The 12,201-nt window shown below is 36.5% G+C and overlaps 1 protein-coding gene across 1 annotated transcript in view; it reads left to right on the top strand.

Annotated features, from left to right (window-relative positions):
• The first annotated feature begins 1,946 nt into the window (after positions 1–1,946).
• baiap3 (BAI1 associated protein 3) overlaps positions 1,947–12,201 on the top strand; it is a 51,446-nt gene continuing 41,191 nt past the window's right edge. Inside the window, exons 1-2 of the mRNA XM_015059303.1 lie at positions 1,947–2,195; positions 10,370–10,512. Of these exons, the coding sequence (XP_014914789.1) occupies positions 10,376–10,512 (137 nt within the window). The 5' untranslated portion in view covers positions 1,947–2,195; positions 10,370–10,375. The remainder of the gene's footprint in view (positions 2,196–10,369; positions 10,513–12,201) is intronic.

Below are 12,201 nucleotides of genomic sequence, written 5' to 3'. Positions count from 1 at the left end.
AGAAGAGGCTTTAATTAATCTGACGTTTGGAGAGTTTATTTACAAAAACGGCATATATTGTGTCCAAAGACTTCATCAGTGTTTTTCACTGATGAAAAACATTTTAAATAATTTACAAGAAGGAAAATTAATACTTTAAAACTTGCTTTATTTGACCTCTTTGATATGTGATATTCCAATAAACTCTAATTAGGCTGTAGTAGGAGTTTTTACTTTGTGACTAAAACTGAATTACTCCTTTCTACACTATGTGTCGAGGCACGCCTGCACCCTCTGTGATAGTGGCCATGTGGGAAATCTTTTTTAAAGAGAGGCTGTAACCTGCAGGGATATGCTTGTGTGCCTATTTAAAGAATATACTTGCATGTCCTTCTGTCGTTGTAAACTAAAGAGTGAGAAAAGACCTGGTGTTACGCAGATCTAACTTGATTGCACATATGCCAGCTTTTAATGAAAATTAAGGAACAACATACGCAAACAGGTATCATCGTGAGCTTTGAATCAGAAATAAACAAAAGAAATCATGAAATTGTTGGGTTTTTTTTATAATTCTGGTTTGAAATGTTAGCTGCATATCAGTATTTGGTTTAATTTAAAGTGATCACTTAAAGTTTGGTTTTACAGCAAGTTGTTTACTAAGTTCATAACTCTAACCCCTGACCTTTGCTTCCAGAAGTTATCTTCTTTATATTGACAATTATTTAAAAATACAATATTGTTTGCTGCTCTCACTCTTAGACATTAAATAGACTTTGTGTATTTGCTATGTTGTATCTCTGTCATGCATCATCATTAACTCCTGGCTTTGTTTAATTTCTCATCTGCTGTTCGAGCTAATTAAGCTAAAGAAAGGAAACACCCATGAATCACGTGTTGATTGACAGCTGAACTTGCTCCTCTCTGCCTAAGAGAGGATTTTTCTCGGCGACATCCCCTCAGCAACAGTCAAATGATGCGTTCACGGACATTCTGTAAACATTTACTTAATAACTTATCCACACGTCAAAAAATGAACGCATATTCAGTGAATTTAAAAAAAAAGTACATTTATTTTACAATTAAGCAAAACTTGAACTTATTTTAAAAACAGAAAATATGTGTTTGATTTACAATTTCCTAAAGAGAAAAAATAAAGTAATCTCTTTACATTTGGAAACCAAACTATTTATATCAAATTAATGTACATTATCCCAAAGAGAAACAATGAAGTCTATTATTGCCACTGTGTTGAGTCGCTGAAAGAATAGAAATTCTCTGATCTACAGCCTTTCGTGGAAATATGCATGTATAATTAAGGATACCAAGGTTTGAAAACATTGTACTTTCAAAATGATTATTATTTTTTTTCCAGCTGTATGGTGCACAGTGCTGCCTCCTTTCCCCCCCACCTAACTCAAAAAAGGCTCCTACAACTGAGCAACTAGTTTAAGTTAAATATGCGTATTGTTTTTATCAATTATTTTTACTGTCTTTAAGACTCAGCTGTATCTCTGTAAAGCACTTTGGATTTGTTTTTTTCTATAAAAAGTGCTCTACAAAAAATGTTTACTTATTTATTTACTAAATCAGAACAAATAACGTTATTGTAACTCAAATAATAAATGTTACATGCTAGCTGGAGTTAAATTAAATCTGAAATAGTGCTTGTCATACCCTGAGAATTTCATACATTTCCTCATTTCCAACCTGATACAATTAGGATTGCGTGCTTAAACAAATTAGCGTTTTCATGAATAGCTTTGGCTTCAAGATTATAAAAAAAAAAAACTCATCTCAATTCTTCCCGACTTGACTTGTCTCTCAAAAGCGTTCTATTATTTATTTATTTTTATTTTTTCACCAAATTGTAGGCTGATGGCGGGAACACGTTTCTGGCCAAATTGTATATTTCTGACAGTAGACAGGGTCCGTGAAGTATCGCTCGACTTCCTATGGCCATATTTGGGTTGGCATCGGGGGAGCGGAGGGGAAGCATTTCGAGAGACTAATAAGAGCTTTTGTCTGTCGTCTATCTGAGGAAAAAGACCCAAACGTTGTTTTCTCATAAGTTGACTGCGTCACGTTCACAGCAAGGAGCGACGTCCTGCTGCACCGATCAGAGCTTTGATTGTAAGAACTCTGACACACGCAACCTTTGCAAAAGAAAAAAAATATATATATATATACCACACTGGAAAAACTGTCAAGAGACGCAGGTAAGATATATATTTATATAATTTTTACTTATGAAAAAATATAAACATTGTTGATCAAGCTAGATTATGCACTAGTTGCTCTTATGATTCCTTAATTGCGAAATGTGACCCTGAACGTGGCACCTGTTGATTTGAATTAAGTTCCAGATAATTTCAAATCAGTCATTCTTGAAAGAATAAAGTTCTATTAATGTACCAGTAACAGTAAAATAATATAAGGGACTATGTCGAGGATAACGATTTCTTACAAAGGAATTTGACCTGTCAGACGTTTTGTGTTAAGAAAAATAATGTATGTTCTTTATGACTGAAATATAAGCAGAAGTTCCCTGTATGTTAAACAAGAAGGTCCTACCCATGGAAACCTAATCAGCTGGCAAGGATTGACTCAGACTCAAGATTGACACAAATAATAAAAAAAAAGGGAAATTATGCCAACATAAGGAAAAAAAAACTAATTAGGAAAACAATAAATATGGTTAAGTGAAGAGGTGAAGATATGGTTACAGACTGAAGACATCCTGAGTTGACTGATGCACTTGATGGCTCGTTTCAGAAGCAGTGCTGTGGAGAATCCTGTGGAGGTCTCTCTCACTCTCTCTCTATATTACACACACAGGCACACACACTCACAGAGATCACAGCTCCAACTGTCTTACCCCAGAGACAGCCCCAGCAGTTCAGTGCTTTCAATTTACCTGTGCTGCCTGTATTGACAATAATTACATGCCCACCTGATTAAAAGGGCAATAAAAACTATTAGGTTTCATTATTCGTCAGCTGAATACAGGACAATACAGATTCAACTCTGCGGAGCGTAGTCATCACGAATGTCTGTGTTTTGCAGAAATCTTCTGTGGTTCATGATGTGTCCTTCAGCACAACTCTCAGCTGATTTTCTTCAGAAGCAGGCTGGCGCAGGTCATAGCCTCACTTCAGGCTGATCTGTGCGTCCTTGCTAATTAATCATTATTATTATTATTACAGAGCGAATGTGTGCTTGTAGCTCAAAAATCATTACTTAAAACCACAGCTTCCCTACATGTGTTGAGTCATGACAAAAAAAAAAAAATAGTGGGGGGGTTATAGTAATGCAGTACAACTGAGTTGCTTTGTTCAGGCTGTAATTACAGCCTGTTGAACAGTAGTATGACTTCATCACATTCTTCTTAATGTGGCACAGTGTCTGGTGGATGCAAATTAATGTTTTTGTGTAAACTATGGAGGTGGCTTTATTGCAGAAAAACTCAATGTCTGCTATTTCTGACTGGAGAGGTAGTTTTGGAGTGTTATCAAGCTGACAAAAGAGTGTATTATTGGGGTATAATAAGCAAGACTTTGAGCCATTGTACTAGTTGAGCATTTTTTTGTGTGCAACTGTCAGTGATTTTTGCTGCTTGGCTGTGCAGCAGAGGCTTTTTACAAAGGCACACAGCCATCAATTCGTGGAATATTCTCTGGCAATCAATTCTGAAGCCAAAGTGCCTGTCATGTGTCTTAACAGCGTAAGCTGCTTGCAATAGACCGGTGTTGTGCTTTTTTAGCTGGTTATGGATTATGTGTTATCCACAGGTGGTTGCAGTTAACGATCCCAGTCATGTCTGCTCTGTTTTTTACATCCCTCCGTTCCTCCATTTGGAAAGCTTATTAAGGGTTCGACGAAGACCTGACACTGTGATCCGTTTAGCCTATGAGTCCCTAAGGGCCTGCCGCATAATAACATTAGTGGTCATTGATAAAGCTTTTTGCTCTATCTTAAACCTCATCAGGAAACATCAGTAGCAGTACAGAATAATATCCTCAAGGTTATGATATGATTTGAATCTGTATCCCCTCTGGCTGGTGTGTGAAACAAGGTCTTGAGAAATATTAAGGTCCTAAGTGAAAGTGTTGCTACATTCAATTACATAAGCTGTCTGTATCCTTTTCTTGTGGAGGCTCAAAGGAATGTATTAAATGATCTTCTACCTGGTATTCATATTGATTTAAGCTATTAAGACTCACACAAGGACACGTGTGCCTGCATGAAGCTGATGTTAACAAATGGATGTAGAGCACATTTCAATGACGATCTTTATTATTTCTGCGTCTTTAGATGTTATATGAAAGCGTAAACAGTGAATACCTTAGGTGTATGAATTATTCTGAAATATTCTCAGGAGTGCCTGGGTGCTCATAAAAAAAAAAAAAAAAAAAAAAAAAAAAACTCTGCACCTTTCAAATCATTTGATCTTTTTGTCTGTTGAACCAGGCATCATTAAACTTGTTATTTATGAAGTGTGCGTTTGGATAAACACATTATGACATAAAGGGGTTGTTTTTTCATCCTTCACAGAATTCCATTTACCTGTATTTACCGGCTCCTTTCCCTCTACTGTTACCATAGAGACACTCCATCCCCATCAGCAAGTCGACTTTGGTTGCAGGGCTCATCGGCTCTCTTGCAGGAGCGAGTCCGGTAGGCTAGTGCCCTCCCTGGTTTGACTTCGGCACCAATGTAGCGAGAAAGGCATTTACTTAGCTTTGACAGTGTTTCCCTGGAAGCCCGCGGCCCGACCGAGGCGGCACGTCGCCCCGTTTTGTCACTTTGCGTTGACGACCGAGACCGTGTGAAATCCAGCTGGGAGAAATCCACCCCTGTAATTGAAATGAATTCACCTGGGAGACAGCTGCAGCGCCGTGCCTGGAAGCTGTCGCAGTCCGTGCATGTGGAAGTGATATGAGAAGCGCTGAGCAGTTATCACTCGGCCCGTGACACCATTGTTTAAAAGTTGGGAAGCGTTCTCGCTGCTCAGCGCTCGCAGCAAACATGCCTCAGGTATTCCGGGTGCATGGCATTTAGATATGTGATGAAAAGAGCAGAGAGCTGGTAAATAGGAGTCACTCGATGGAGCATGAAACATTGAACAGTTGCTCACCTGCAGTGACAAAATCCACATAAATATAGCCGCAGCACAGCTTGAAGGTGGTGGTGCTTATTCTCCCATGCGGGACTTTGATGAGTAGAAGCATGGATTCCTAAAAGTTTTTGCGAATATTTTAAATGACACTTTTGATTTTGACTTTACAATCTCAAGTAAGACTAGTAAGACTAATAGTTTCTTATCTTCTTCTCTTCTTTTTTGCCACTGTATATTATCTTAGTTTGCACATTCTAGCTGGTTTCCGTGCGCCATAAAGGAGTAATTGTGGAGTTGGCACAATGCAGCAGCCTTTCATCCTGGCTCATTGTGCCAACAGAATATGGTTTGATGCCTCTTAAGAAGAAGCAAGCTCACCCGAGAACAAGATTTGTGTATGTGCAGAAGCTCTTTTCAACACTAACAAACAGCTGTTTTTTCTTTGTTGCCAGTTCTGCAATATAAAAAACATCTCTCTGATTTTCACTCTTGACATCCAATGAGAATACTTTTTTCTTGTTCTTTTTCTCCCTCTGACATTTAGTTTTGCTTGGTGTCAAAATCTTGCACAGATGCTTCACTAATCTTCAAGGTGTGCTTCAAGCATTGGACATTATGATAATTTGATGACAATTTAACTGCATCTTGGCATTAACTTAAAACTTTAAAACAAAACTGCATAAAAGAGTGCTATGGCTTAAGTATCCACTTAACTGCTTGTAGACTGAAAACTGTAGTTCTTAAAGTGTTAGTTTGAGAAGAGTGATCATTCAGTATTTTTCAGACTGGAAACATTTCCTAAAAGAAAAATCTGTTTTTTTCTGTTAGTATGAGAAAAAATATAACACCCTTCTTTCAGCCAGCTCACTGGTGGTTCCATATATAGCAAAGGAAAACACCAATCTCTCCAGCATTTTTGTCTTTCATCTCCTCAAAAGAACTGTAAATCATAGAAATAGTTGGATGAAGATGTTTTTTTTTTTTCTTTTTTGTGTTTTTCAAATTGTAACTTTTCAAGCTTTTGGTGCATCATGACATGATCAACAAACCTAAACTCAGCTCCACATTATGCACTGAAGCCAAATTTTCCTTGGCTCAAAGCCAACCAGACACAAACTTTATGTACGATTAGAGAGAAGATGAAACATTTAAGCAATGTTGCTTTACCAATAAGGTTTGAATCCCTATGTGGGGATTTTTGTATGTAGTTTTTTGTCTTTCCCTGCTGTGTACATGGGTTTTCTCTGGATACTCCACACTTATGGAATATTCCACTGTCTTCCTCCCTATTAATGTAAGCATATTTGGTTAATTGACCACTGTGAATTGCCAAAAAGTGTGTCTTGGCCATGGTCTCTGTTTTGCCCTGTATTGGATTGGCGACCTGGCCAGGCTGTATCCAACTCCCCATCCATTGACTGATGGACATAGGTACCAGCCCGCCCCCCACGAACCTGCAAGGATTAATCTTGTGCAGAAAATCAATGTATGGATTGATGTCTATATTGGTTCTTTGTCAGAACTATCCACCTGTTTTGCTTGAGAGCAGACAAAGTCTGCTAGTGAAATACGCCATTCCTGTGCTATGTTTTTTCATCGATATTTTTCCATATTTAGAAATGACTTTATTTTTCATTATGCAGAGGAATAAAGGTGACCCTGCACAAAAAAAAAAATATATATATATATACAATCAGCTTCAAAATGTAGCATTCAGACAACTTGCATAAGCTCAGGGAGCAATCGGCAGCTTTAAAAATAACTAATGTTTAGTTATTTTGTTTTGTCTTTGTGACTCATCAGCAACCCATGAGACCTTCTCTTAAGCATCTCATGCAGGGCATTTATGCTGGTTGGTTTTAAACCGTTTGTGTTGAAATTCAAATTCTAAAATGCTTTAATGGTCCCACAGGGAAATGAAGTAAATGTTAGAGGAGACAGAGCCAGCCAATGACTGAAGCTGAACTCAACTGATGAAACATGCACACCCCCACAGACACGCATACACACTAGTTGATGACATTAATTAAGTCAGGGAATCATGGCCTGGAGTGAGCAAATTATACATTGTATTGTATCTTTAATATATATATATATATATAGACTTTAACAAATAATTTTATTTTTCTTTGGACATTATCAGACTTGGATGAGAAACCTGCTATTGAAATACAAGAAATATCCAGATTTAAATCCATCGGAAATCTAAGTTTTTGTGACCTTCAGTGGGTTTGCTTTGAACTTGACGGAAGTGACAACATGATGAAATTACCAGAAATATAGTTATTTTAATAAAAAGCCACAGTTGCAGGTGTAAAATGTACAAAGTAAAACATTTCTTATTTTCTTTTCCATAAATGTCTAAAATTTTCTTGAACTTCTTTCAATATGTATGCTCCTGCATACAAAGGCCCAGCAACTCATTATATCTGAGTTCTCAGAGATTTATTGTGTCATCAAGGAAGTCAAGAGAGGTTTCAGCAATCTTATTTTCTCTAACAATGATTTTGTCATTTACACTTTTAAACAGCCACTATGTGTTACTCCAAGTCACGGCCATCATAGAAAAGGTTATATAAAGTATAATTTGAAGATCTCCAGTTTTTCTCAGATGTTCATAGTGAACAACACACTGGTATTGTCAATAGAGAAGAACTAAAACCTGAGATCTCATAGTAACTTACTGTATGCATGTCAGCCTCCTAGCTAGACAGCAGACTGTCTTTTGGCTCAGACAGTGGTGCATCTTGTACCATGAATTTTGGACTTTCTCCGAGCCAGAACTCCGAGCGCATTCTGCTTTCCATTCTGTTGGCTCAGGGCTCCAAATGATTACACTCAAAGAGGCCAACATGTTTCATTTGCTGGATCCATTTGGTGTAAGCACTATGCTATGAAATAGGCAAACCTAAACTGTGCCATTCAAAACCAAGGGAGAAAAATGAATTAGCGTCGCCTCTAATATGGACCACAACAACAAGTACCCTCTTCCTACAAGCACACCAGGCTAATTGTCCTCAAAGCCACTGACAATGCTTCATGGCATCATTTTCACATTGACGCGAAGACTTAAGCTGTCATCTGTTGAAAAGAGTAACTGACTGCAAGCCTGAGTGTGTCTGGCTGTCTCTGAAAACAACTACTCCATCAATCAACTCCCGTCTCTGTTTAGTCTTTGTTGCATGTTTTTTTGTGTGCGTGTTTTGTTTCCCCTGTTTTTTTTTCCCCTGCTGCTCGCAACTGTTGGAGTTTAAAAAGACAAAAAAAGATGCAGAGTTAAGCAGGTGGTGCTTGTTAATAGGGCTGTTAAAACGTATTTGCCCACTCGCAGCTTTCGTCTTTTTTTTTTTTTTTTCCTTTTCTGTCCCGCTAAAATGTGACAGATCATCAAACATGTTTTGATATCAGACAAAGATATATTGAGTGAAACCAAAGTGTAGTGTTCAAATGATGATTTCATTTACTAAAGGAATAGCCATCCAACTCAAATATAACAGAATTTGAATCTGATTTAATTCCAGACTTCGACAAGGTCTCTTGTTTTTTTTTTTTTTTTTTTTTGAGACAGTCAGAGGTAGATGTGTCGTTTGGATAAATCTTCCTGCTGTTTAACTTGGGTGCGCTTGAACTTAAACTCAAACTTGATGGCTTGATATTCTCATATCTGCTTGATATGAACATGCTATTTCTGGTATGATTAAAAGAATTAACTGATAATAAAAGTGAAAGCTGCTCTCAAATTAAAGTCCTTCCCTGAAGTCTTGCAAAAAAAGGTCATAAGGAGGAACTGCAATCAAAATGAACCTCATTTTTGTTTGCTCACAGTCCCTGTTCTGTGTAGAGCGGCATATTCTGTCTCTGAAAACAACTATGTTCAGAACTGTGGTTCTGAAAACAACAAAATACGACTATTCTGTTGTATAAAACATCTCTGCGAAGAACAGTTTGTTCCATTCCTCTGTGTAGAGTAGGGACTGTGAGGTCATATGATTTAGACATGCTTAGAGGACTCCAGGAAGCCAAAATGAAAATTCACTTTGTGGCAAGTGGTTCCGAGTACGCCAACTCCGTCTCTGAGAATTGCTTAGTAACACATTGCCAATCTCTCTGAGGTCGCCTAGTAGGCTCATGTTGCTGTCACGATAACCCAAGAATAACTTTCTCTGCAATGATTGGATGACATTTGAAAAAGAGAGAAAAAGAATTTCACATATGTTGATAAATAAGATATAAAGTAATTATATATATTATATTTTTTTCTCTAAATATATGTTTTACCTGTGTTTATAATAGAAGTTATCTTTATCTTTTGTCACCCAAATCCGATATCTGTAGTCAACATGTGCACAGTTAAGAGGGTTAGGTTTTGTTCAAACACATACTTTCAAAAGTTATGGTTTTGCATAATAACTCAAGATATTCACTTAAAACAATCTGAACTTTTAGAAAAGATAAATGCCCCTCTGGTAATGGTGTGAAGTTTAACTTGTTAGACTCAATAGTGAGTGATGCTCAAAGTTAACAAGTGTTCTTCTTAAAGTTTCACAAATATTATCACTAGAGTCTGCGTTTGCACAGGATATATTAAATCTAATTTTAATTATACTTTAATAACGAGAAGTAATTATTTCTATGTACATATAGGATTACAATGTCATTTCCGTTATCTTTTGTGCATTTTCTCAAAACAAACCACTTGCCAAAAAGCTTTTCCATTAACTCATCTGAGCGTATCAAAATTCATCTTTTAAGGTGATTTTTACTTTGCTTTTTTAATGATGTGTTTTACATAAATGGCAACAATTATTGCTTTAGAGCGTCTCTTGTTATATATGTATGTATATATATATATATATATATATATATATATTTGAACTTAATATATTTGAACTTAATATATATATTTTGATATATATACATATATATATATATATATATATAGATATATATATATATATATTTATATATAGATATATATAAATAATATATATATATATATATATATTATTTAATATATATACTTTGAACTTAATATATATATATTAAGTTCAAAGATACTTTGAACTTAAAGTGGAAATTAATATTGTCCTGAATCTTGGGGTTGCTCAGTTTAAACAGAGAGCTAAAAAAAAGTTATTATTCATGCTCTACTCAGTTAAAGCATAAAAACTGAGAGTATCTCTACCTAATTTTTTGTATTAATTCTGACAAATGAATGAAAATAAATGTCTAGTTAGGCTGATGTCTGATTTTTGTCACTGGTGTCTTTGCCAGTGAAACATGACGACACTGCTTGACCTGAAGAGTAGTGTGCTAAGGCAGGTCCAGAGGAGCCAGTCTCTGAGGACCCGGAGGGAGGCCCCGCCCACTGCCAGCAGTCCCCTCACACACTGTCCTCCTGAGCCCTTACCTCGCAGGTGAGTCACTGTTGATCACACAAACACACATCGACACACACGAGATGTTATAAAATGTCACCCTCTCATCATTTGGTCTACAACCTCAGATAAACAAATTATTAAGCCGAGTCAATATTTACTCAACATGACGAAGCTGAAATTGAAAAGTAATGTGTAGAAAAGCTGTTAAACTCTAGAGGACATCTTGCAGCAATGATGATTTTAAGGTAATTGCCTTCTGTCCTAAATTGTGGGAGAATTTTGACCTTTGTTGCTTCTTAAGGACCATTTAAATCACGACTTATTGTAATTTTAAATGTACTCTTTTCATAACAGCTTTGAGTTCTAGCTTTATAATTGTAACGTCAGTAGCTTTTACATTTCATGCACCAAGTAAAACCAGAATGACTAGATGTGTATAATTGTTTTTGTTGGGTTTTTCTTTTGCAATTTATGTTCATATAATACAATTTGAACTAAACAGTAACACTTTGGCGAAATACATTGGTAAGATGACTGACAACTGAATTTATTTTCACTTGCAAATAATGTCTTTACTGTGAAATGATGGATCCAAAACCTTCCTGACTGATTTTCTTTTTTTAACTTCAATCAATATTGCTGTTGTCTTTGCTTTTTATCATCATGGTAACAGACACTCGAATGCTCCAATCAAACAGAAACACAAACCTCTTGCTTTTACATAGTTAATTGAAGTTGACGATAATCAGTGTTTTTGATTGAAAACACCTGACTGAATCATAAACCTTGCTTAAGATTAAACATAAGTGTTCAGTCTGTACAAATCTATATTACTTTGTCTAAAACTGACAGCTACTGCTTGACTTATTATTCGCTTGATTGTTCCCATTACGGATAAGTAATAGCTTCGCTTATGAGATTCTTTTTTTTTTTTTTTTGTGAAAATAAAGCGCGGTCAAGGCACCTCAACAGATAATCACACGTCTTCAGAAATGGCAGCAAAAGCTGCGAAGTAATAATTCATGTTTGCTATTCATTTGTTTTCCACTGGCTATGTTGCCGAAGCTACCGGTCATTATTTCTTGCTGGCACAATGTGATAATATATCACATTTATACCTAAGCCATGGCTCACTCTGAAAAAGCCATCCAGACACAGACTTCCCCCCTGTGACACATTAACCACACTGTTACATGCACAGACAGGCTCTTCAGGGATATAAATGCTGCTTGCTTGTAAAGCAGCTTTAAAACGTGGTTCTGATGTCAAAAAGCTTCCCGGATTTATTTCAGTGATAAACGTGGCTTCTCAGATCAGGGAGTAGCTTACCAAGCCGCTATTATTTTTAAATTCCTCTCAGTTGTGAATTTAATTATTCTGGTCATGACTCTGCCAACGTTGAGGGGATCTTCAAGTAGTTTCAAGAAAAATTAGGAATTTTTAGGGTCTAAACTCAACCCTAACTTCATGATAATTCAGACTAGAAAGGCAGAGTGTATTCTCCACTTCCATGAACACAACAGACCACTAGTAGCATGATGTTCTATCTCTGGTTCCTAAGAAACTGTGCTAGCTATTTTGTTGGCCACTTGGGTTACTTAGAAAGCTTAAATCGGTTTTGTTTTCAGCTTTTGCTATAGGATAAGAAAATTCTCACTTTGGATTTTTATAGTCCGTGATCTGACCTGGAGCAAACTATGTGAAAACAGCTTAGATAGATTAAGC

The sequence above is a fragment of the Poecilia latipinna genome, unplaced genomic scaffold, assembly GCF_001443285.1.
Source record: "Poecilia latipinna isolate Pla-1442-1.1 unplaced genomic scaffold, P_latipinna-1.0 Scaffold1619, whole genome shotgun sequence".
Classification (NCBI taxonomy): domain Eukaryota; kingdom Metazoa; phylum Chordata; class Actinopteri; order Cyprinodontiformes; family Poeciliidae; genus Poecilia; species Poecilia latipinna.
The sequence above is the reverse complement of the archived record's forward strand: the minus strand, read 5'-3'. Positions and strand labels throughout refer to the sequence as shown.